Source organism: Lissotriton helveticus, chromosome 9 (genome assembly GCF_964261635.1).
Source record: "Lissotriton helveticus chromosome 9, aLisHel1.1, whole genome shotgun sequence".
Classification (NCBI taxonomy): Eukaryota; Metazoa; Chordata; class Amphibia; order Caudata; family Salamandridae; genus Lissotriton; species Lissotriton helveticus.
Genome location: NC_136070.1, coordinates 736,825,982 through 736,850,002, shown reverse-complemented (window position 1 = coordinate 736,850,002; position 24,021 = coordinate 736,825,982). Strand labels below are relative to the sequence as shown.

Sequence of the window (24,021 nt, the reverse complement as noted above, 5' to 3'; positions counted from 1 at the left end):
ACACTGGGTGGCCCATCTCCTCACAATGGTGGCATGATAGAGTTGCTGGATTGTTTTTTATTTTCATTATCCAAAGATAAACTTTCAAAGTTGGAGGTTCCGGATTAAAATTAAGCCTAGGTAAAGCACTACGCTACGCTTGTAGTTTGCGCTACTTCGGACTACGCGATTTGCACGTAGCACAGTGCAAAAACACGTAGCGTGGTGCAGTGGTCATTTTTTGCTTGCTAGCGGTCCTCAACGTCAAGTTCAACCGCAAGCAAGCAAAATGACATCCCGGCGAGACTTTTTCCTCGTTCGCCATCAGCAACATCAAGTTGCCGATTGTGAGCGTGGAAAATAAACCTCCCGGCGAGCTTCTCAACGTGGGGAGGTCAGATTTCTCATTGCGAGTGGTCCCGTATGCTTGCGACTGCTCGCGATCAGAAATTACCATTCCGCATTGAGAAGGCTGCTGCTCGAGTAGAAATCTACTGGAGCGGCAGAAAACGATCGCTTGCACTGTGCCAGATGCAGTTTGCAGTGATTGCACAGTGCGGACAAGCATCCGGCACTGTGCAATCAGTGCGAACAGCATTTTGCACAGTGCACTACGCAGTTTGCATAGCTCGCACTACGCGTAGCACTGCTTCGCAAACTACGCCCAGGGTTAATTCAAATAAAATCCCTAGCAGGATTGACTCCCAGTGCATGTAGGCCATGTTGATTCCAGGCAAGAGAAAACATATGTTGAAAATGGCTTCAGCAATTCGGTCCAAAATGGCAGGCCTCCTGATTCCAATGACAGATGCAGTCCTGAAGTAGATACAGTGTTTCTGACCCTGACGCCATTGATGGCTTTAAAGTAATGGAAGCAGCGGTTCCCTGACATCTAAATGAGGTGGGGGGAGCAAGAGTAGGGGGGGTGTAGGCATCTGCATATTTTTGACAAATGTCATATTACCGTACAACTTTAATCAGGCACTAAGACCTCCTACCAGTTATTAAGACCTGATGTAAAGATGTAGAAAGCACTCTTCAACTTTTGAATTCTAAGAGTTTGGACAACATGAGAAACATAGCTTGTATCCAGACATTGTCCAACATCTCTTCTTGTATCCTATGTTTCACTGTCATAGGCACAATGCAAGATTCTTAAAATTTCTTACGTTAATCACTAAACTTTTGTAACAATTGAGGGCAACCAACAGCTCTGACATCAGTTATGCAATTACACTATAATTGATTATCAGTCCAAACATTTGATTAGCAAAGCCAGGTGGGAATAACAGATTTAAACTCATAAACATAAATGGCTGTTTTGAATTCGAAAACATTTTAGAATTCACTATTAGTATTGATATATTTGAAATTGTATTGTTATCTCATACCTTTAAAAGACACTATTTGATTTAATCAAATATGAGCACAGCAAAACCTGAATGAACCAATGCCGAGCGGCAGGCAGGATTACCCTCCATATTCTGTTTACTTCAGGTCTTGCGACAGCGCATGCGCTGTCTAGACTCGACCTAAAAACCATAGAAATTCACTTAAAAAACCAAAGGTTACAGGGATGTTATAGTTAGGAAAATGATTTTTGATGAACCTTAGAAATGCACTCAAAAAATGCAAAGGTTACAGGGTCGTTATAGTTAGTGTTAAGGTGGCGAGATAGTGCGGACAGGCGGACGAGTGTATGAGACAGTGCAGGTGTGCGGTTGATTTATCTGCGCACCCCCCTGGAACCGAAGAAGACACCAAGAGCTTCAGTGGTGGTGCCTGTGGCGACGATAGGGACCAAATGCGGGCCTTGCAGCTCCCTACTGAGGGGAGTGAGCTTGTGCCGACTTGGTGACAGCCTGGGGCGGCTCAGAGGGGTCAAAAGGAGCTGCAACTGACTGTCCGTGCCACTCTGGCCCATGAGGAAAGTCTGGCTGTGGTGCTGATGGTAGCGGACGTGGACTGGCTCTGAGCTCCCGACCTGGCTTGATAGAACCTCTGTGGCCGAGATGCCAGGGCCCTAGCGGTGATGAGAGCCCCTTGATGCAGCCTTGTGGCAGGAGTCCTGGAGTCATCTGCATCCCACTTCAGGTGACTCGGCGAAGGGGCCCTGCTGATTCCTTCCAGATCTTTTTTTTTTTTAGAGTTTTATATAGCGCAAACTAGACCCGGGAAATCGGGTATCAGAGCGCTTTACACGAGCATCAGTTTCTTTACAGATGAACGCATTCATTTTTTTGTTAGGCATGGGGAGATTATGTGATTTGCCCAGAATCACAGGATGTTGAGCGTTATTGCTGAGACTCAAACCCAGTTCTCCAGCTCCAAGGTTGACTGCTCTAGCCGTAGGGCTACCTCCCCCCCGATTGCAGTGGGCTAGGTGACCCTGCCTCTTCTGGTCCTAGGAGTGCAGTGGTTGGGAGCGGCAGCTTTGAGGTGATCCTGCTTGGCCTGGTGGGCCTTTGTAAAGTCCAGTGAAAGATCGACAAGTGTGTGGAGGTGGGGACCCTCTACTCCTTTGGCCAGAGGGCAGAACACTGTGCATGAAACCCCCTCCGGCCCTGCTTCTTCAGGACTGTAACTGCTGGGGTCCCGGACAAGATGCAGTGCAGAAAAGAGTAGACAGCCTACGTGCAGTGGGCAACGACTAATCTGTGAGCCTCTGGCCTGTTATCCGTCCCTGGACCTGGCGGATGTCCCTGTCCCAGTCCCTCTTGCAGGCCGGTGTAGCACCGAGGCACCTCCCTCTTCTTGTGTCTGCAGTCGTCCATCATACCTCTGGTGCCCTGGTCCATGGGACATTGAATAGTGCCTTGAGAGGGAATCAAGGACCAAGCTTACTCCTTTGTTATGCTCTTGGGAACGGCCAGCTCCTCGGAAGCTATATTATACCTGCCACTTCTGGAATCTGAATGGCATCCCAAGAGTTAGGTAGCATCCTGATTTGGGAACCTCTTTTAGGGTATGGTCTTATCACAAACCCTTAAAATAAATCTTTCAGAAGAAAGGCCTGTAATCAATTTTGTCTAGGATAAGAAGGTAGGTTGTTGTTCTCCAAGAGCATGATTTCACTGTTGAGTACATCCCAGGTGCACAACATTTCACAGCTGATTATCACAATTGGTTGTCATAGTAAATTCACAAGATTCCCAGGATTTTTCAAATGATTTTCTAGAACAAGAAGTTAGTTTCTGTAAAGTTGCCCTAGGTACAATAGAGGAGAATGAGTAGAAAGCTGAAATTTTGAATGCCATAAACACAATTTTGTCAGAAAAAATGAACAAACTGGAGAGACCATGGTCTATGGTCAAAGAGTAATTGGCGGTGATTGGTGGCATTTTAGCGAAAGGCTCTAAGTCAGTTCCTCCAGGAGGATTCAGGGGTAAATTGATTTAAGTAGCACATGAAGGCCATATGGACATAGCTAAAACAAAAGAACGTCTATGTCAAGACTTCTAGAGGACTGGATTAGATTTGATGGAAGAATGTACAGTGAGGGATTGTCTGCAGTGTAATATGAGTGACAAAGTGTTAAAAAACAGACGTATGCCCATGGTTTGTAGAGAATGACCAAAATATCAGTGGGAGGAGGTAGAAATTGATATAGTGGGTCCTCTCCATGATGAGCATCACACACCTTATCTTATAGTACTGCTTGACTAATACTAGTGATAGATTGAAGTGAGTGGTGTGCGTGATATTTCTTCATATAATGTGATAAAATTCTTAGAGGAGGCATTTAAGAGGGAGAGTTATCCTCATTTTATGTTGTCTGACAATGGTCCACAATTCTGCTCACAAAAAATGGAAAGCTACTTGAAGGAGTGGAGCATAAGTCATAAAAAAGTTTGCTGTGCCATCCCAAGACAAATGGAGCAATTGAGAGGTTAATCAAAACCTTGCAAGAAAGTATACAGTTGGCAAGAGTAAACAGTCTAGATTGGAAAAAAAGGAGTTGCGAGAAAGAATCACTGCTTACCCCATTTCACTGCTGCCCTATTTCGGGAAAGTCCTCGAGGCCCTGGTAAATAAACAACAAGTTATCTAGAAAGCTATAAGCTTCTTGATCCTTCGCAATCAGAGTTTCGAGCGGCACACAGTACTGAAACAGCGGTAGTTGAAATGGTGAACAACATCAGGCAGGCCTTGGACGTAAAAGAATCAGCTATGCTGGTTCTTTTAGGCCTGTTGGCCGCTTTCGACACCATCTCCCATGACATCTTGTTACAGCGGCTCTGGGAGATGGGGGTCCGAGGGAAGGCCTTGGACTGGTTTAATAGTTATGTTATGGATCGTTCTACCACTGTGCAGCAGACCAGTATGTATTGGTGTCCCCTAGGGGATCTATCTTGAGCCCTATGTTTTTTAATTTGTATGTCACCCCACTGGACAAGATAATTAGATCCTATGGGTTTGAGGCTGTCTCGTATGCAGACGACACCCAGCTGCTGATCACATTTGGCCCATATCCTGCTGACACTATGATCCGGTTTCAAAACTGTATGACCCGAGTTGACAGCTGGATGGGCCAAAATAAATTACAGATAAACAACAGTAAAACCGAGATCATTCTGTTTGGTAGGGCCGCAGATTATTGGTCAAGCAGCTGGTGGCCCCAGTCACTCTGCCCCTGTCCATCTCCAAAACAAACCGTCTGCAATTTGGGAATTACTATCGACAACAAGCTTTCCATGAAAGCCCATGTGAACCGAGTATTGGGCACCTGCTATGCCACTCTACGGAAATTACGGAAAATCTTCAAGTGGCTACCAATTGAAACCCATAAGTCACTGGTGCAGGGCCTTAACGTAAGTCGCATGGACTACGGAAATGCCTTATTTGGCCTCTATAATTGAAGATCTTTTCTCCAAACTATAGATTTTGCAGAACACCGCAGCCAGATTAATCCTGGACCTGCCCCCTAGATCACCATCTGGCCCCAATCTGAAACTCCTTCATTGGCTTCCAATTAGGAAGAGAGGGTAGTATAACATTGTGTGCCTAACACATAAAAGCTTCTATGGCAATGGCCCTGGCTATCTTGGAAAAAAACTGAAAAAATACCAGCCTGCCAGAACCTTGAGGTCTAGCTCAAAACCTCTCTTAATTCCTCTGCGGATCCGTACTGTGCGCAATGGAGGCCGCTCTTTTTCTTATCTTGCCCCCCACCTTTGGAATAAGCTTCCGGCCCACCTTATATCCATCTTCGACAACCTTCGTTTTCGTAGAGAATTAAAAACATGGCTGTTCGCTAATGAAAGAAAATAGGATCCAGGTAGTGGAATTGTCTGCAAGCGCCTTGAGATCTAACAGTGATTTGTGCGCTATATAAGACTTTTTGACTTTGACTTTAGATTGTCACCGCATGCTACTACTGGCAAAATGCAATTTGAGCTGTTTAAAGAGAGTATTGCTAATATAAAAGTATGCCCGGGTTGCATTGTTTCTAGAAAAGGGTGTACAGTTTAATGGAATCGGTGAATGGAGAGAGAGAGAGGGGGAACTGAAATGTTAACATGATAGGAAAAATTATTTTAATATACACAAATGTGTCAAAAGGATTACATTTCAGGTTGCTGATTGGGTTAAAAGTAAAGCACTAGTTGGGTGTCAAAAGTGGTCCAAATTTACTAAGAAGAAACGAGTTGCCAAATTATTTAAAAGTGTCATTAAGACCAATGATGGGAGAATATGAACTTGAATCGGGTAGTGAAAACCCGACATATGCCAGGTGGTGTCAAAACCGTATGTATTCAGCCTGCTGACAAAGGACCAGAGGTCCAGAGATTGTTTGAACAAGGAGGAGATATCAGGAAAATGTGAGAAGATACGCAAATCTCCGTCAGCATTTAAAGGATTATATAAGAAGTTATGGGAAAAGATAAATGTATATTTCAGAAATATTGTTATAGGGGAGAATATTATTTTAGTTTGTAATGTATAGGAGAACTTATACTATTGTTCTTGTAGGAATGTATTGTTTATATTGGGGTGGTGTGAGGTAGTAATTATAATAGATTTATTAGCATAGGGACATTCACAATTAATAAGGAGGGAGAAGCTAGTAATTTCAGTGTAAGGGAGTACTCGTATTGGGATTTTGCAGAAAAAGGTGAAACTTTTAAGGATAATCATACTGGCCGTATGTTAAATGAAGGATACACAAATGAGAAAAGGAGGGATAATATTGTAGATGATGGATAGGATTGCTACAGTAATATTTGTGACAACCATCACTTAGGCAAGAATGTAGTTTCACTTACTGAACCAAATATTTCTTCACATAATGACAATAGAATTTTTGACAACCATAATTCAGACAACAGTGTAGATGTTATAACTGAATTAAATATTACTTCACATAATGCCAATGACGACAATGTTTTTATCTTCTGGCAGGATATCAAAAATACCAAAGAAATTTGATTACTTTATTCTATATTGAATGTCTTTGTTAAGAAGGCTCCTCAAACTTCTAGAGCTGAAGAATGACTTTAATCACAAATAATTTAACAACACACCAGCTAGACCGGAGGGGTCTGGGTCAGCTGAAGTTCAGGATCGGAATCAACCGTCAACTGTAGGAATATCAGCTGGAATTTTAGAATGCCAGCTGATGACATAACAATGCCAGCACGAGGGTAGAGGGTCGAGTGGGGGAAACGGAAGCCTAGGGGGACAAGCTATAGGGAAAGAGCGTATTACACTGCAACACAACAGTCTTGTTTTATTAAAAGAAGGGAGATGTACATAACAGTTTATTCTGTTAACATCATATGTCGGTTCACACAGACTTACATAGTGCATATAAACCTGACTGGCTGTGTATTCATTATAATCCAATCAAATCCAGTTTGTATTAAGATGTAGTATGTATAGAATATTTAGGTAGCATTAATATGATGGCATAGAATGTTAGTGCTAGATAAGCTTGTTCCATGCTGAGGAGCTGTTCGTCTTGCTGTCACCAGCGTGTGGGCCTCATAAGATATATACATGTTAATAAAGCCTTATTAACATTATTAGATTGTGTTTCCTGACATTAGAAGAGTTATGTTTAAAGGAAAAATTACATTGACGGACCGTGAAAAACACCTAGGTCAATATAAAAAAATGACTTATGTACACAGAACAACTAGCATTGGCATAATCAAAAGGGCTAGCTTTCATGTGCTGAAGCAAACAAACAGCATTATGCATGTATGTGTTTGCATGCATTAAGACATGAAAGTCAAACATATTGGCTTTACCACTGCTTGTTCTTAGTTGGTTTCCTTTCCATACTATCCTTGTAATTAAATAATTGTTATGCACAGCATCCTCAGATGTGAATTAGAATTAGGGTTGCTATGTTACAATCAAATATCAATTCATGCTTGAACAATCAGGAGTGATAGGGATAGTGACTCTTCACCTTCTCCCTGACAAAGTAAAAACATTTAACAACCCTAATCATGTGCATATGCTGGGTTTGGTAACTCTGGAATTTAATATCTGTGTGGTAAGTGTAGTATCTCTACTAAACAGCAGATTGGCCTATTCTACTAATAAAGATGCCTGGTATGTGCAACTGTGTGCATGTGCAAAGCCACTGTACCCACTTATGAAAACATTAGCCGTTTATCCAGCAGTGAAGTAGACACCTCACAGGAGCTCTTCATCCAAAAAGGCTTTCGGAAAGGCCTCAGTTTGCAGGGACATCTGGATCTTTCTGGTGACCATTACCTGTCTATGCAACAAGGCTATGAGTCACGTGCGGTGGGGTGAGAGGGAGTTGTATGCTCACATGGTACCAGAAACTATGCTAAATGTGTCTTAGCAACTGGATACTCAAGATTAACGTCACCCAAGATCAGGGAGAGTGTAGTCAAGGACCTTAAAGACGCTGAGCTACATAAACACACAAACCAATAGCAAAGCCAGTGACATGATACATCCCTCATGTCCACATTCTCACTTAAGTCCACCATAAATCGCAGGATCAGCTTTTGTGGGTGTGAGAAAGTGCCTCTTATTGTATGGTCACTCCCATGTTGTTTGGACTAATGCTGCTGTTTTTTTACTCGGCGAAACTCGGAGACTGCTAATCAGGCCCAGGTGGATATGCTCTGATCGTTAAAATATGGTACTTCTGGCTATCTCCTAAATTACATATATAACTTTCTTATAAGGTGCAGAAATACACCCACGGGTAAACATTGCCTGTGGACTGTAGTATTGATTGTGCCATCCACTAGTGTGACAAAGTAACATGGCTTCAGCCCCACCATTACAGCCTATTGCTGTAGTTTAAACATGCAGCCCTTCCTGTCAAAATAACTATTTTAGCAGGAGAAAACCCTTCCTTTAAGTATTAATAAGTCACATTTGAGTAGGCCTTGTAGCCCACAAACTAGGGCACATTTAAAAGTGGGACTTCTAGATATTTAATGTTGCCATGTTCATACAGTGAGAAGTCCACAAACGCAATTTTCACTGTGGAAGGCCCTAGCTGTGCTATTACAAAAACTAGAGTGCCAATGAATATAATAATTTTACTATCTATGGTTTGGGAAAAGCATGAGAAATGGTTCAAGCATTATTTGTAATATTCATTAAAAATCTATTTATTGGTAAGATTTTTAATAAATAGTTAGGAAGGTTATCTTTAAAAAGTTACCTTTTTCATACCTAAAGCTCCTGGGGGCTACTTTGCATTAGCCTACCAGTAGCTGCCCATGCCAGTACTTTATCCTAATGAGGTGGGAAAACTGTTCCCAGAGAAAGAAAATGGCCTCGGTCTGATGACATGATGGACTGGATGTAGGGCACATAATCCATATCAGCTCAGGAAAGACAACTGGGAAAGGTTACAGGAACTTCATTTATTTGAAAGGAGCAGAGGTGGGGTCTGCCCATTCATATTTTATTGTAAGAAGAAATAAGGGATGGGGAAACTATATTCCCATAACACATGATAGTGAGCTTGGCTATATGTCAGTAGGCGAGGGAGCTGGTGCCAGAACCACTTTGGTGTTGCTCCGGAGGGGGGTGTTCATAACCCTGATGTAGGAAGCTGGTTCTCCATATAGTGCACCAAAACGAGGTACATTGTGTAGAGAGTCCAGGCGACCTTTAATGGTTTACGGAGGCACAAGTAACAAACCCAAATGCTCTCTTTTGTGGTAGTGTGGGCGAGCAGTTCAGGCTTATCAGAGGGTAGTGCTAAAAATTTGTTGTACTCAGAGAGGCAGTAAATGAGAAACACTCACTGATAAATACGAGACCAATTTAGAAAAATACCACATATTTTATATAAATTTCAATACCAAGAACTTTGTTATCAAGTAAGTACTTTTCGAGATATTGATTTTCACAGGTAAGTATAATGTTCATTTAACTGCGTCTTCACACGGTGATGCTTTCCTATGGGAAAAAAGGTGTATACTGCATGCAGTTACTTGCAAAAGGTTTCTGAGGATCCCCTTCAGGAATTAAGGTGTTAGTGGGCCAAGGTCCAAAGTGTCACCAGCAGTTAGTCTTTACCTGCCCTGGAGCGTATGGGTGCAGAGGTGCTGGTCGGGTTGCTTGCTTTGTGCGCTACACGAAAGGAGAGGGGGAGCACCTAGAAACAGGCTGCAGAGGGGGACATGCGGACATGTCCAGGAGCTCCAAGCAGGGGGCTCGGTTTGTGAGGGCCCTGGGAGCAAGGAAGCATAGTGGGTTCTCGGGTGCGAAGTGGTTAGGTCAGCTAAGCTTGTGCGTCACAGGCACTCACAGTTGTCAGTCTCACCGGTTGAACAGACAAAAACCAGGACAGCTGGGCAACTCTTAAAGTGGGTCTCTGCGCTGCTGGCATCCTTCGATGCCTACTCGGTCTTGCAGTCCGATTGGGACTAAACAGGATTTGGCTGCTGCAAGGGGTCCGTTACCCGGGGTATTGGTGCTGTGCGGCTCCGGCTGGTCCTGGTGTCTTCTCACTTAGATCTGACCTCCTGGAGCATGGTACCTCTTCCTGGGCAGCTGCTGCGTTGGTAGAACTGAATGTAGGCAGAACGGTAGACAGGCCTTTGCTGTTTGGTACCTGTAGGATGCAGGGGAGTAGCTCCTCTACTCCAAGGGAAATTGATGGCAATTTGAAAAGTGCTGGCAGCCCACCGCGGTTCTTGGCAGATGCACAGCAGCAAGACGAGTCGGTTTCTCATGATTGTCTGGACATGTGCAGGTAGGCAGGGTTTGGCGCCAAAAAGTCCACAGCTGATCCTCCGTTTTCACTTTCTTCGCTCAATTTTGTCCTCTTATTCTTGTGTCAGTTGAATCTCCATTCTTGGAGTCAGGGGTGCCACCTAAATATTCAATTTAGGGGTGTTAAGAAGAATTTAAGGTAGCAGGCAATGAGCTACTTACCTTTGGGGTGCCTTCACCCCTGAATGACCACTTCATGTGGGAAGTAGAAATAACCCTGACCCAGTGTATCTAATTTCACTAAACATCAAGTTGGTGGAATGCTACTTTTCATGGTCACTTCAGGTAGCCCCCTTAGGGGTGTTACTAGCCTGATAGTAGGCACGCCTCCTGACTAGCTAATTTTCCTGCCTGTCCTGGTGCCAAATGGATCTATGACAAGGGGTAGCATTTCCCCTGTCTGAGGGAAGCCGGGGTCAGGTATTAAAGGTGGCAGAGGCCTTTGAAGCCCCCTTATTTGATATGCTGATTACTAGCCATCCTGCATGGAGGAAGAAACAACACCTCCGGCTAGAACAGGCATTGTTTCTGCCCTCAGAGAACATGGGCTCTTCACCGGCAGGGGATCAGAAACCTGTCCATGTGGTATTTTCTAGTCGCCCAGCACACTAGTGGTTGGTAGTATTTCAAAGGGCACCACTAAGGTGCCCTCTGGGTGCATGTCATAATAAATCTAGTTCTGGCATCAGTACAGATTTATTGAGACGACGTGTTTGATACCAACAACAATAGGTTTCACTGCAGCCATCACGTAGCAGGGAAACTCGTAAAGATCAGTGGCCAGTATATAGTCTCAAGATGACTTCCCTGTTCCTGGTACTATCAAGTATTTAGACCAGGCAGCACGGGGTATACCTGTACATGCAGATATGTCCTCATATGCAATACATTGCACCCTGACTGTGAGGCCTGCTGTAGGGGTGACTGGCCAATATTGCATGCAGTGTCAAGGGATATGGCACACAGAGTGTGTGTCATGTCGTGTTTTTGTCTGCACCATTTCATGCAGTCTGCCATTGCAGTCTGCATTAGTTTGGTGGTGAGTCCCTCAAGGTGACAATACATGCTGCCGCCATTAGTGATCCTCTTTAGTACCCATGTCTTAGGTACCAGAAGTACCCTTTCTTAGGGACTTACATGGATGCTAAAGGTCTTGCCAATTGTGGAACAATTGCACAGTTACCTTGTTTTTTGGAAAGAACACTAGCACTGGAGACCTGGTTAGCAGGAACCCAGTGCACTTCAGTCAAAGTTGCATCAAATACCAGGCACAAAATTGGGGTTCTGTAAATGATAACATCAAGTCATTTGTAACATTTTTGTTCGAAAAACACGAATTGTCCTAATGACTTAGAAAAGACAGAGGCCCTAATAACAGTGGCCGATTAACATCTACAACCACTGAGGGATGGGGCAACAAAGGTCTATACAGAAGGAAACCATTCACTTCTCTCGCTTAATCAGACGTCCATTTAAATGTGACCATACATATAAAGCGATGTGATTTTCCAATATTACACCGGAATGTAATAGGAGTTGAGTGTTCGCTTTTTCTTTATAAACTTGCACTTCTATTTTCAGTCTCTCCAACTGGAACTACTAACTCCTGTGAAATTATGTTTCACCACAGTGTACACGTATGCTTGAGTAGAGCTCCCAATGCGGTGACCGGCATAAAAACATCACGAGCTTACGGCTCTGGTGAGCATTGGGAGAAGAAACTACAACTCCCATATACATCTGACGTTGTCACGCAAGATCACGTGCCATGAGACGCACGCGAGGGCGGATACTAATGGCGGCTTCCTGTCCAGTCAGGTACCTCCCCGAAGACAGCCTAGACGGATGTCCGGAGTACCGACGGACAGGTAAGCGCCGATTCTGCACCTTGGCACTCTAGACAGGACGTAGCCCTAGTTTCTTTCTTTGCTTCTTCTTTTTTTAAATATAAAACCCAGCCCGTATTCCTAGTGGCTTGTTAGTGTGGTCCACTAAACAACACGCGGATATCGTCCGAGTATGGCTTCTCAGCGAGCACATTGACACTAGACGGCGCCACACTTGTTTGCAGAACGCTGTTTACATCCAAGCGTTTCACTAGCACGCTTTGTCCTCTGCTGTTTATACCTAATGCATAACAAGAAACGGAACATCTAACGGCACAGGGCGAGCCGCGGTTCATCTGGTGTGTATATACACACCAAATGGATACGAGAGGAGTCATAAAAAAGATATATAAAATCAAAATATTAACTGAAGACTTTAAGAACATAACATGAGTTTGACCAATTGATTCTCAGTAAATGTATATAGTGCAGCTTCAAGTCCTTCCCTTATTTTACTTTCCCTTTCTTCCCTTCAATAGAGCGGTGCTCCGTTTTACCTGAGCTGTAGCCAGGTGAGGTGGGGCGTGCATTCCCTAATTATTAGGTGAGTGGAAACTACAAACAGTTTACTTGTGCCTGAACAGTAATATGGCTTCTAATAGGTTACTTTAATAGAATCTTTTTGATCAAATAATCAGTTGGCAAATGTAAGATTATACATATGTTGTAGATGTATGGATACTACCTGAAATGTTCTGTGTATTTTTTTCATATATTCGTCAACTGACACTGGGTGACCTCGGATCATCACAACAGGCGAATCTCAGGTGATATTGTTTATATTTTGTCTCATGACCATTCACCCCATGCAGTAGCAGAAATTAAGGTCCTGAGGAAGCAGTAGGAGACCAATAGGCTCCATATTCACTGCAGAAACATGTCGACCGTAAACCAACTTTAGTAGTTATTTGTTTACACCACTATGCACTGTTTTTTAATCTCTGGGAGTGGGTAGGACTTAATAAAATTGTTTTTCCATTTCCACTACCCAATTTTAAACATTTTTAGGGCTCGCCTGCTGATGCGCTTCAGCGCATAGCTGGCGAAGCTCTATAGGGGCTTATCCAGTGTTTATCCACCACTGGCGATTCCACTGGCGATTCCTTCAAGTGCATGTGCTTTTTAGGTCATTGCGCTTGCGCAAGCCCTAAAAAGCGCGTGCACAATGCCACCAGCCGCCTGCCTGCCTGCCTCGCATTACCACATCAAAGGCAGCCCTCCGAGCGCATTTCTCACCCCCTAATTATTCACGGCCGGCCGGCAGGCACATCAAAGGCTGCTGCTGCCGTGACTCGCATTTCTCCTCCCTCCTCCCCTATCACTGCCCAGGCCGGCCGTACTTTCTCTTTACAAGGGCGCCCATTCCTGAATCACTTGAAATCTCTCCACATTATTTGCATTTTGTTAATTAAAAAAATTAACTACAACACAGCGTTGCACATTTTTCTCGACTTCGGAAGGATGAGTCCCAATCTCATTTGTACAAAGTGTTGTAATGGGATTATTGGAGAGTTAGAGAAACGTGCTCACAAGTTACATTTTTATGCAAATCATCTGAGTAAATAAACAATAGCATGGTGCCGTTTGCGTCCTTGACTTGATCTGGTTTTTATTTTTATTTTGCTATTATTCTCACAAAGGCTAAGAAGGTCTGCCTACTTTAGTATTAAGTGCTATACGTCGCATAAGCAACAGCTAACCATTCACTCACCCACGCAACGCCACTCACCCACGCAACGCCACTCACCCACGCAACGCCACTCACCCACGCAACGCCACTCACACACGCAACGCCACTCACACACGCAACGCCACTCACACACGCAACGCCACACACACACGCAACGCCACACACACACGCAACGCCACACACACACGCAACGCCACACACACACGCAACGCCACACACACATGCAACGCCACACACACATGCAACGCCACTCACACATGCAACGCCACTCACACATGCAACGCCACTCACACATGCAACGCCACTCACACATGCAACGCCACTCAACCACGCAACGCCACTCACACACGCAACGCCACTCAACCACGCAACGCCACTCAACCACGCAACGCCACTCACCCACGCAACGCCACTCAGCCACGCAACGCCACTCAGCCACGCAACGCCACTCACACACGCAACGCCACTCACACACGCAACGCCACTCACACACGCAACGCCACACACACACGCAACGCCACTCACACACGCAACGCCACACACACACGCAACGCCACACACACACGCAACGCCACACACACACGCAACGCCACACACGCAACGCCACACACACACGCAACGCCACACACACGCAACGCCACACACACACGCAACGCCACTCACACACGCAACGCCACTCACACACGCAACGCCACTCACACACGCAACGCCACTCACACACGCAACGCCACTCAACCACGCAACGCCACTCAGCCACGCAACGCCACTCAGCCACGCAACGCCACTCAGCCACGCAACGCCACTCAGCCACGCAACGCCACTCACACACGCAACGCCACTCACACACGCAACGCCACTCACACACGCAACGCCACTCACACACGCAACGCCACTCACACACGCAACGCCACTCACACACGCAACGCCACTCACACACGCAACGCCACACACACACGCAACGCCACACACACACGCAACGCCACACACACACGCAACGCCACACACACACGCAACGCCACTCACCCACGCAACGCCACTCACCCACGCAACGCCACTCACCCACGCAACGCCACTCACCCACGCAACGCCACTCACACACGCAACGCCACTCACACACGCAACGCCACTCACACACGCAACGCCACTCACACACGCAACGCCACACGCAACGCCACACACGCAACGCCACACACATGCAACGCCACACACACATGCAACGCCACTCACACATGCAACGCCACTCACACATGCAACGCCACTCACACATGCAACGCCACTCAACCACGCAACGCCACTCACCCACGCAACGCCACTCACCCACGCAACGCCACTCAGCCACGCAACGCCACTCAGCCACGCAACGCCACTCAGCCACGCAACGCCACTCAGCCACGCAACGCCACTCAGCCACGCAACGCCACTCAGCCACGCAACGCCACTCACACACGCAACGCCACTCACACACGCAACGCCACTCACACACGCAACGCCACTCACACACGCAACGCCACTCACACACGCAACGCCACTCACACACGCAACGCCACACACACACGCAACGCCACACACGCAACGCCACACACACACGCAACGCCACACACACACGCAACGCCACACACACACGCAACGCCACACACACACGCAACGCCACACACACACGCAACGCCACACACACACGCAACGCCACACACACGCAACGCCACTCACACACGCAACGCCACTCACACACGCAACGCCACTCACACATGCAACGCCACTCACACATGCAACGCCACTCACCCACGCAACGCCACTCACCCACGCAACGCCACTCACCCACGCAACGCCACTCACCCACGCAACGCCACTCACCCACGCAACGCCACTCACCCACGCAACGCCACTCACCCACGCAACGCCACTCACCCACGCAACGCCACTCACCCACGCAACGCCACTCACCCACGCAACGCCACTCACCCACGCAACGCCACTCACACACGCAACGCCACTCACACACGCAACGCCACTCACACACGCAACGCCACTCACACACGCAACGCCACACACACATGCAACGCCACTCACACATGCAACGCCACACACGCAACGCCACTCACCCACGCAACGCCACACACACACGCAACGCCACACATGCAACGCCACTCACACATGCAACGCCACACACGCAACGCCACTCACCCACGCAACGCCACTCACCCACGCAACGCCACTCACCCACGCAACGCCACTCATCCACGCAACGCCACTCATCCACGCAACGCCACTCATCCATTTGCAAAACGAAAAATGTGAAACTCTTCTATTGCGAGACCTATTGCATTTTCAATGCTTGTTTCACTTAGCACTGATTATTTTTATCACATTGCACTGCTAATCAGTTTACCCCCTGATGCCATAGTACACCATACTCGCATTTGAGACATTTGATTAGATTAGGCTACGACCTGCCTAATCTACTGTGGGTAAAACCACTTCTTTCCTTCAGGGTGAAGGATCCCAAATGATGTAGGGCGGTACAGGTTGGTAATCTGATGGGAATAATTGTTTCACCACGTTATACTTTCAGTAGATTTCGCGGTTGTACCCTTAAGATACACAGATAGTTTTTAGATAGTTTTCTTTTGACCCATTGTTCTCCCAGTTGTTGGTATACAAAATGGGGGTGACCATGTCAAGAACAGGAACTTTCCAGCACTTGACAACCCCACTGACTAGCACAACAGCTCCCTCCAAAGGCAGAAGGCATGTGCCATATTGGATTCCCCACCTAAAATATTGCATACAGAGCCAGTATAAGAAAATTAAACAGGAGCTATTCCCACCCACTGGCTATTCAACTGTACACAAGTAGCACTCATTTTCAGTCACTTACAACTCTTTCTGGAGCTGTGGTAGAGCAGAAGGGCTGCACCTGCTTTTTGAGGCCTGTGAGGAGACCCAAAGGGCTTGACTTGCTCCCTCTTGTAACCAGACCAAAGAGGTGAACTCCAAGGTTGAGTTGGCTGACCTCTTGTGTGCTACAGAGATATCAAAAGCTGCAATAGGACTTTTTCCTGGAGTGCCATGTGACCAGTTGCAACTGGAAGTGGGCTTGATCCTGCTGGTGGCCTCTGCTAGAGTGAGACCTAAACCCTAAGGGCTGCCCCTGGGGTCATAGGAGCCCTAGTGGAACCCAGTAGGACTTTAAGAAACATTTGGACTTCAAAACATTTTGGACTTCAGACTGCTGGAGAACCCGAACCAACCACCAAAGTAAAACCGCTAAAGACACAATCTCGCTGGACAAAAAGAATCAGGTTGGTCCTTCTCAGAGTTTTCTGCTGCCTGAAAATCCAGTTTAGCAGATACTTGCACCAAGCCTATCCTACTTCGGTGCACCTTTCCTGGATACAGCCTGCTGCCTTTGCCCTGCTGGAGCCATCTGAGCTCCACAAAAGAGAATAAGGGCCAGGTTCAGAAGGGTTACACTGAAGGGTGGAAGGGTTACACTGTTACACACATGCCGGATATCCTATCCATCGCATTACAGGTGCATTATATCCAACAGCACTTATAATATGGCAAACAGGATATCCGTCACGTTTTTTGTCTAGGTAGACAAAAGGGCACCAGGGACAGCAATGAGAAAACACTGGTCAGACTGGTTGTTCTGTGAGAGTGTAGCCCAGAAGTAGTCACACTCTAGAGTGGAGTACCAAGGTCGCACACTGAGAGTAGTTCAGTCTGAGATAGCTAGATGCCACACTTCACAGAAAGTTGTCTTCAGGAGGGAGGACTTCAAGTAGCTGATAGGCTAGTGACTGTAGTATCCCCTAAGAGCCCTTTCTGGGTAAAAAAAAAAAACTCCGATCTCGCCTGAATTGGAGAAAAGGACTGAAGAAGGACTGCCTTGCTGACCAAGCAACTGGCAAAGAGAGGCTGCACTGAAGTTGGACTGCACCTGCTGCTCCTAGGGCTAGCAAAGAAGGACTGTGCCTGTAGTGTTCTGCTCATGGAAAAGTAATCCTGGAGCACAGCCAGATGCAGATACTCCAATGGTCAGTTGACTGACTTCGTGTTTGCAGCTCAGAACCACAAAAGCTGAGGAACCCTACTTGGGCGAATTGGTAGCCTAGATTACAGGATCGTCGGTCCTCATCACAGAGCAGCCTGGGAGCCTGAGCCCCGATGCTCAAAAGTTGCCCCCCAATCTGCTAGTCCCAGGAGAGTTGTCAGAGCACAGTTTGGTAGCCGAGAAGGAGAACTGTGCTCAGAAGGGAACCACTGGTGTGTCTGTGACCAGTTGTCTAGTGGCTACATCACCTTTGCTGGATCCAAAAAAGACTTCGAGGGACATAAGTTACCCCATCAAGACCGTGAACCAAGGAGTAGCACCAGGAAGTCCCCCATTGATTGAACAGTATCTTCAGCATTCTTGAGCATTATCAGGATCCTGTATCCCTTGCATAAGATCACACTGTAGGAGTTACTGCCCACTGGCCACTAACACTGGAACTGGACTGTAGACTACTTTTCTTTGGAGGTAACTGTTACATTGGAACTTGATTGTCCTCCTGATTGGTTACCCACAGGAGGCGGTTGTCCAAAGTAATCTTAAGTAACCACATTCACCCATGATGGAACTTTTAGTAAAAAGGTTTTCTGTCAAATTTGTTGAATATGCCACTAATTGTTCGTGGTTGAATAAAGAGTCATAATTTATTGTTTCTTTAAATATCTTTATCTTTGGAACCTTTCAGTGGATCTTTTTAGTGTCCATAAATTCGTAAAAATACAGTTTATTTTTATAAATTGATGCTGGATTACTTGAGAGTCATGTTTCTTTCTTCAGTTGTTTTTGTATTGTTTAAATGCTTTACACTTGTTCCTTTGTTGAAGCCTGACTGCTCGAAGCCACTGCTACCCAGAGTTGAACAAAGGATTGACAAACAAGGCCTGACTGGTCCTAAAGAGTTTGAACTAACCCATCACCAGAAATTCAAACTATAAACAATACCAAGAGGGTGCTGAAAAGGAAAGACACTACACCATACAAACACTGTACATTATTATCAATTGGTAAAAACTCTGTGCTGGCCAGCGGATCTGAACCAAGGATGATTGCAAGCTGGGGCTTCGTTTTCAACTTGTATTTTTGATTTGCTTTTGGTCTACTACCATGAGAAAATGAATAGTGTCTCCAATAAGCTTTCCATCAGATACATTCAATGCAACACTGTTTCTTATGCAGCCAATACCGTCTCCGTGTTCCACCTATAAGATATTTGCAGCGAAGACTTTACTTCATTTACAATGATATATGTGCTGTACTGCTTGCTTTAACTCCACTGTATCCGATGGATGGAAAATAAATTGTTGATATTAGGATAATACATTAGGTGCAAAGTTTTAAGATGTTAGAGAACATCAAACACAAAATCGAATTCATGCAATGAACCATTAAGTATTACAAAAAGACACTTAACAGGCTATATACGTATGTGGATAATGTGTTATAGTTCTACTTTACCTAGCGAGATCAATGCATAGTGGATTTCATTCATTACGTTCCTGTAAAGTTCCTTCTGCCACTCCTGCAAAAGCTTCCACTCGTCTTCAGAGAAACATGTCGAAGTGTCGTGAAATGCCACCTTTACCTTAAAATGAAAATGCGCAGTTGGTTAGCAGTGTTGTTCTTTGAAACATTTCACACCCGTCTGCATTGGAGGATACCTGCCAGAATGTATATAATAAAGAAGAAGAGCATGATCATGCATGGACTTCCCCAAGAACTTCAGTCTGACAGCGCCACCCCATCCCAAGGGAGATTTAGACTATTGACTTCAGTTCTGTGTGCTCCATCACAAGTCGCCCCATGCTGGCCACAGGCAAACTGAAATCAAATGAGTCATAAACTAAGAGTCACTCGGGATAATAGAGATATATCAGTGCATCATTTTATCATGATATATTTCACTAATGATTTTCTGATAAGATATTTTACTACAGCTTATTCTTCTGAGGGAGGACTGTCTTAAGCTTTACACATTTTTAGGAAACCAATCTGATATACAATATAACTCACTGCAAAAGATAAAAACAAGTTTAAAAATAGGAGCCACATCTACACAAGATGTGTTTGTTACAGAGGATGGACGGAGTGCTGAAACTGTTTAAATACTCACCCCCAGTGAAGAGATCTGGGTTTAATCTATCGTTCTTTTGCTCACCATGCCACCTCAGTTTGGACCCAGCCATATGCAAATCAGTCTTGACCCTGCTCCCAATTGGAACAGTCCAGCCTGAACTGACAGGCCAGGTCCTCCCTGGACCGGAAACAAGCATCCTAAGACCGGTTTCGTGGTATCACCCCTCATGAGCCGGGCTTTCTTTCTTTCTTTCTTTCTTTCTTCCTTTCTTTCTTTATTTCTCTCTCTCTCATCCTGTCCATACCCTTGCTTCTCAATGCACATCAGTGCTTGAAATGGAAAAATAGAAGTGCAGGTACTCTGTACCAGAGTAACTGCTTGTTTCAGAGAAGTGCTGGTGCTTTCCAATTAAAATTATTAGGTCTCTCTTGAAAAGTGCAGGTACTTTCCCTCTCAAAATAAAAAAAAGTACTGGTACTCAGTACCGGCCCATTTAAGCACTGATGCACATCCATGCCCCAAACCTTTCACTTTCCTGAATTCTCTACTATAACACTTTCAAAAAGCTCCCACTACGCTACGGAATTGTAAAAAGAAAAATCAATAATTGCTAATTTTCCTCCAAATTAAACAGAAATATGAGTCTTTCAGAATAAATTACTTTGAGAATTAGGAACAAGGTGATTTGTACCCCACTTCTGACACTTGTAAGTCCTGTAACTAACTATTTTATAATTGTTCTAATTTCCCAAACATCGGTTTGGAAGCATGGAAGGCTGACTCGGCATTGGCAGGTATTGAACTTCTGATCTGCAGATCACAGTATGTGCCAGCTGCAACTGTTTAGCTCACTGAGACATCCTGCAAGCGAGTGCAACGATTGGCCCGGTGGCATTGCGCAGTACTCTCAACGGCCACGCTGTGATATCAAAACGTTTCTACAAGACTTTCAGCTGAGGAAGTACACAGTTTCATAGTACCATTGAGTCGTTATTTGTTCACACTGTTGTATGGATTTCTCCATACACACAAGTCCCATTTGCTATTTCTAGTGATAATTATGAAGCTACTGCTTGGACTCTATCATAGTAGAGGTATGGAAATAAGGTCTTTAGAAATTGCTGGTTATGTTTCCTCAATAAAACAAATGTCAATACTGAGCTCAGTATCTGGGTTGTGTAGGTCACGTTTATGTCTGCTGAAGGTTAGCGGTACATATTTTAGAACGTACTAGTGCAGGAAATGGCAGTTCATTCATTCAGTTAACCGGTAGTTACGACTACTGTTTCCCCTTCTGCTGACTGTTTCCATGTGTTGCTCTTTTCCTTCATGCTTCCCTGCAGAAATCACTGTGAATCCAATGCATGTGTTGGAATGAAAATCACACACCCTTTTGAACTCTCGATCAAAGTATGGTGAGGAAAAGGAAGTGCTGGTCCTGAAAGATGGGTGCCAGTGGTTCCAAGCTGCAAACACCGGCTCAAATTAAGCACCGTCTTAATATATATGTAATGATTCAAATAAAACAATATGGAAATTTCCATTGCTGTACAGCGCTCTTTTGCTCTAAAACTAGGTTGGCGCTATTTAACCAAACCATACATACATCACTGGAAGGCCTGCATATTATAGTCCTTGGATTGCCCCATCCATTGGGGTCAAGTCAAGTTTTTGTTGCTTCGCGTTATGGTGGGGATATCTCTTATAAAGCCAAGCAGGGACTGACACAAAAATAAATTGCAATTAATAAAGTTTAATAAAATATTCCACGAGTCGCCATACTTCTAAGGCTACAGTATCGAATTGATTTTTATACAACAAATTCTTCCACCACTGTATGTAAGGGGAAGCCTGCACAAATCACTGTTTGCACAGCGCCCCTTCCAAAATCAGCAAGTTAAACTAGCACTGCGAAGCATGCACCAATCAATCTTAACAAGTCTTACCTCATTTAAATCCTTCAAAGACATTGCTCTCAATTTATCTTACTCGTCTGCCGACTAGACGATCCCTATAAAAACGAGTTTGCAGTTTTAACCAATAAAACGAAGGGGATTTTAGCTCGTATGCTCAGAACACAAGACACTTATCACTAGAACAGACTCAGACACAGCGCGCAACAAAGCTTGCTCCCCGAAGAGATACTAATCACTCGGACATGCTCAGAGTACAAGCCCAACAAACCAAAAGAAATCATCTTTAACTATGAACGAGCTCAAAATTAAAGCTTAATGTATTGGCAAAACCAGGATTGCCCGAAAGCCACGCACAACATGAAATTAATTGGTAGCTTCGCCATTTATTAACATTCATAATTTTTCGAGGTAAATTTAGAAATATTAAATAATAAATACTGTGATATCTGACTGTGCCAGGAGTAATCTAAGAGACATTTATATTTTAAATGATGTATACATGGCAGGGCTTTAAGTGGGGTGGATAAAGGGAGGGGTCTCAAAAAGGGTGTGACTTATATAACTAAAGGTTTGGTTAAAAGACTTAGAACACATTACTGATATTCCCATAGTGTACCACCCAACCGGTATTGTTGGTGCTTCCCTGACCTTTCTTGTATTGCATCCAGATATGTAAAACAACAACTGACAAACTTAAAACCAGCCAGGACTAGTGTCTTTGTCAATGGTCGTTCGTTGTTTAAGATGAATGAATAACAACAATGATTTTGTTTTAAATAATTAATATTGAAAATGTTTACATTCTGACATTTCGAGACTGAATTATAAAGTACTGAGACCTTTTTGAAAGTGGTAGTGGTCTTCAGAGTGTCTTAATCACTCATGCTATATTCACTCTAGGAAGACATGTATACCCCTTTTCCCTCCACATCCTGTGGTTCTGCATATCTTACATCTCATCTCTTTCCTCTTCAGCACCCTCTTTTCACTCTCCCCTGGATGAATTAACTTGCATATCCTTCACTTCGTCAACTACAAACACAGCGCACACACTCACATGTAAGCACTCCATTTACTTTTACTTTTGCCTTGCCAATATTGTGTTAACTGTATACCTCATTGTTAGAAATGGGGGTCTCTGATTGGCCGGTTTGTACCCGGTCCAAGTAGAGACCCTTCATTCTAGTCAGGATAAGGGAATTACATTTCTAAAATAACCCCTGCTCACCCCCTTGGTAGCTTGGCATGAGCAGACAGGCTTATCCCAGAGGCAATGTGTAAAGCATTTGCGCATAACATACAGTAATACAGTGAAAACATTACAAAAGGACACCACACCAGTTTTAAGAAAAATAGCCAATATTTATCTGTGTAAAACAATACCAAAACGATAAAGATCCAACATACACTAATTATCATCATCATCAAGTTCATCTTTATTCGATAATTTCAATCATAAAAGACACAATACAAACATAAAAGTGTCATAAAATATCATGTGGGCATGAAGAAAAGATAAAAGGAAAAACATACCAGATAAATTCCCTGAAAAGATATCAATTACAAAAGAAGAATACAAAGGTATGCTATCCATATCCATGCCTTAAAATCATACAATTCAGTGCAAGATTAAATATCATCATTATCGAAGATTTTCCTAACAAGTATATAATAGTTAGAAACCATAATAATTTAATAATTGGAATTAAAAATAAATCCATGTAGAAGACAATTTACTCAGGATTCTATCGTAAGGACAGCCGCTAAGCCAAATATACGCAGTTAAGAAGAAGGTAGGGGTACTGAAGCAGCCTTCAGATTTGTTCTACGTAATGCCCAGGTCCAGCGAAGAAATTTTGCCATGGCAATAACTATGTCTTCGTGGGTATTAGTTTTCAGAATACGCAAAGCTATCTCATAAGATCTGGTGCCAAGATTAGAGCACATCGGCTTAAGCCACCTGTGTCGCGGACCAATATATGCTGGGCACACAAACAGTACATGCGCTATCGTCTCTACCATAGAGGGGCACGTGGGACAATGAATATGTAAAGCGTCGTTCCATTTTGCTGTGAAAGATTTCAGCGGAAGAGTGCCAACTCTAAATTGGTGATATAACTTCCTATCACATGGTCTTGTGATAGAATTCCAATAAGCTTCTGCTCGTGTGACGAGCTTATGCTCCATAAAAA

General features: G+C 44.5%; 1 protein-coding gene across 5 annotated transcripts in view; it reads right to left on the bottom strand.

Annotated features, from left to right (window-relative positions):
• The window catches only part of LOC144782951 (uncharacterized), a 250,662-nt gene extending 228,665 nt beyond the window's left edge, over positions 1 to 21,997 (bottom strand). For 4 of the 5 annotated variants that reach the window (XM_078662177.1, XM_078662178.1, XM_078662180.1 and 1 more), the window contains exons 1-3: positions 21,860 to 21,997; positions 19,295 to 19,421; positions 3,962 to 4,003 (exon numbers count right to left, since the gene is read on the bottom strand). In XM_078662177.1, coding sequence (XP_078518303.1) covers positions 3,962 to 4,003; positions 19,295 to 19,421; positions 21,860 to 21,883 — 193 coding nt within the window. In that variant the 5' untranslated portion in view covers positions 21,884 to 21,997. The remainder of the gene's footprint in view (positions 1 to 3,961; positions 4,004 to 19,294; positions 19,422 to 21,859) is intronic. The other variant, XM_078662179.1, reaches the window with a different exon arrangement.
• Between the last annotated feature and the right edge of the window lie 2,024 nt (positions 21,998 to 24,021).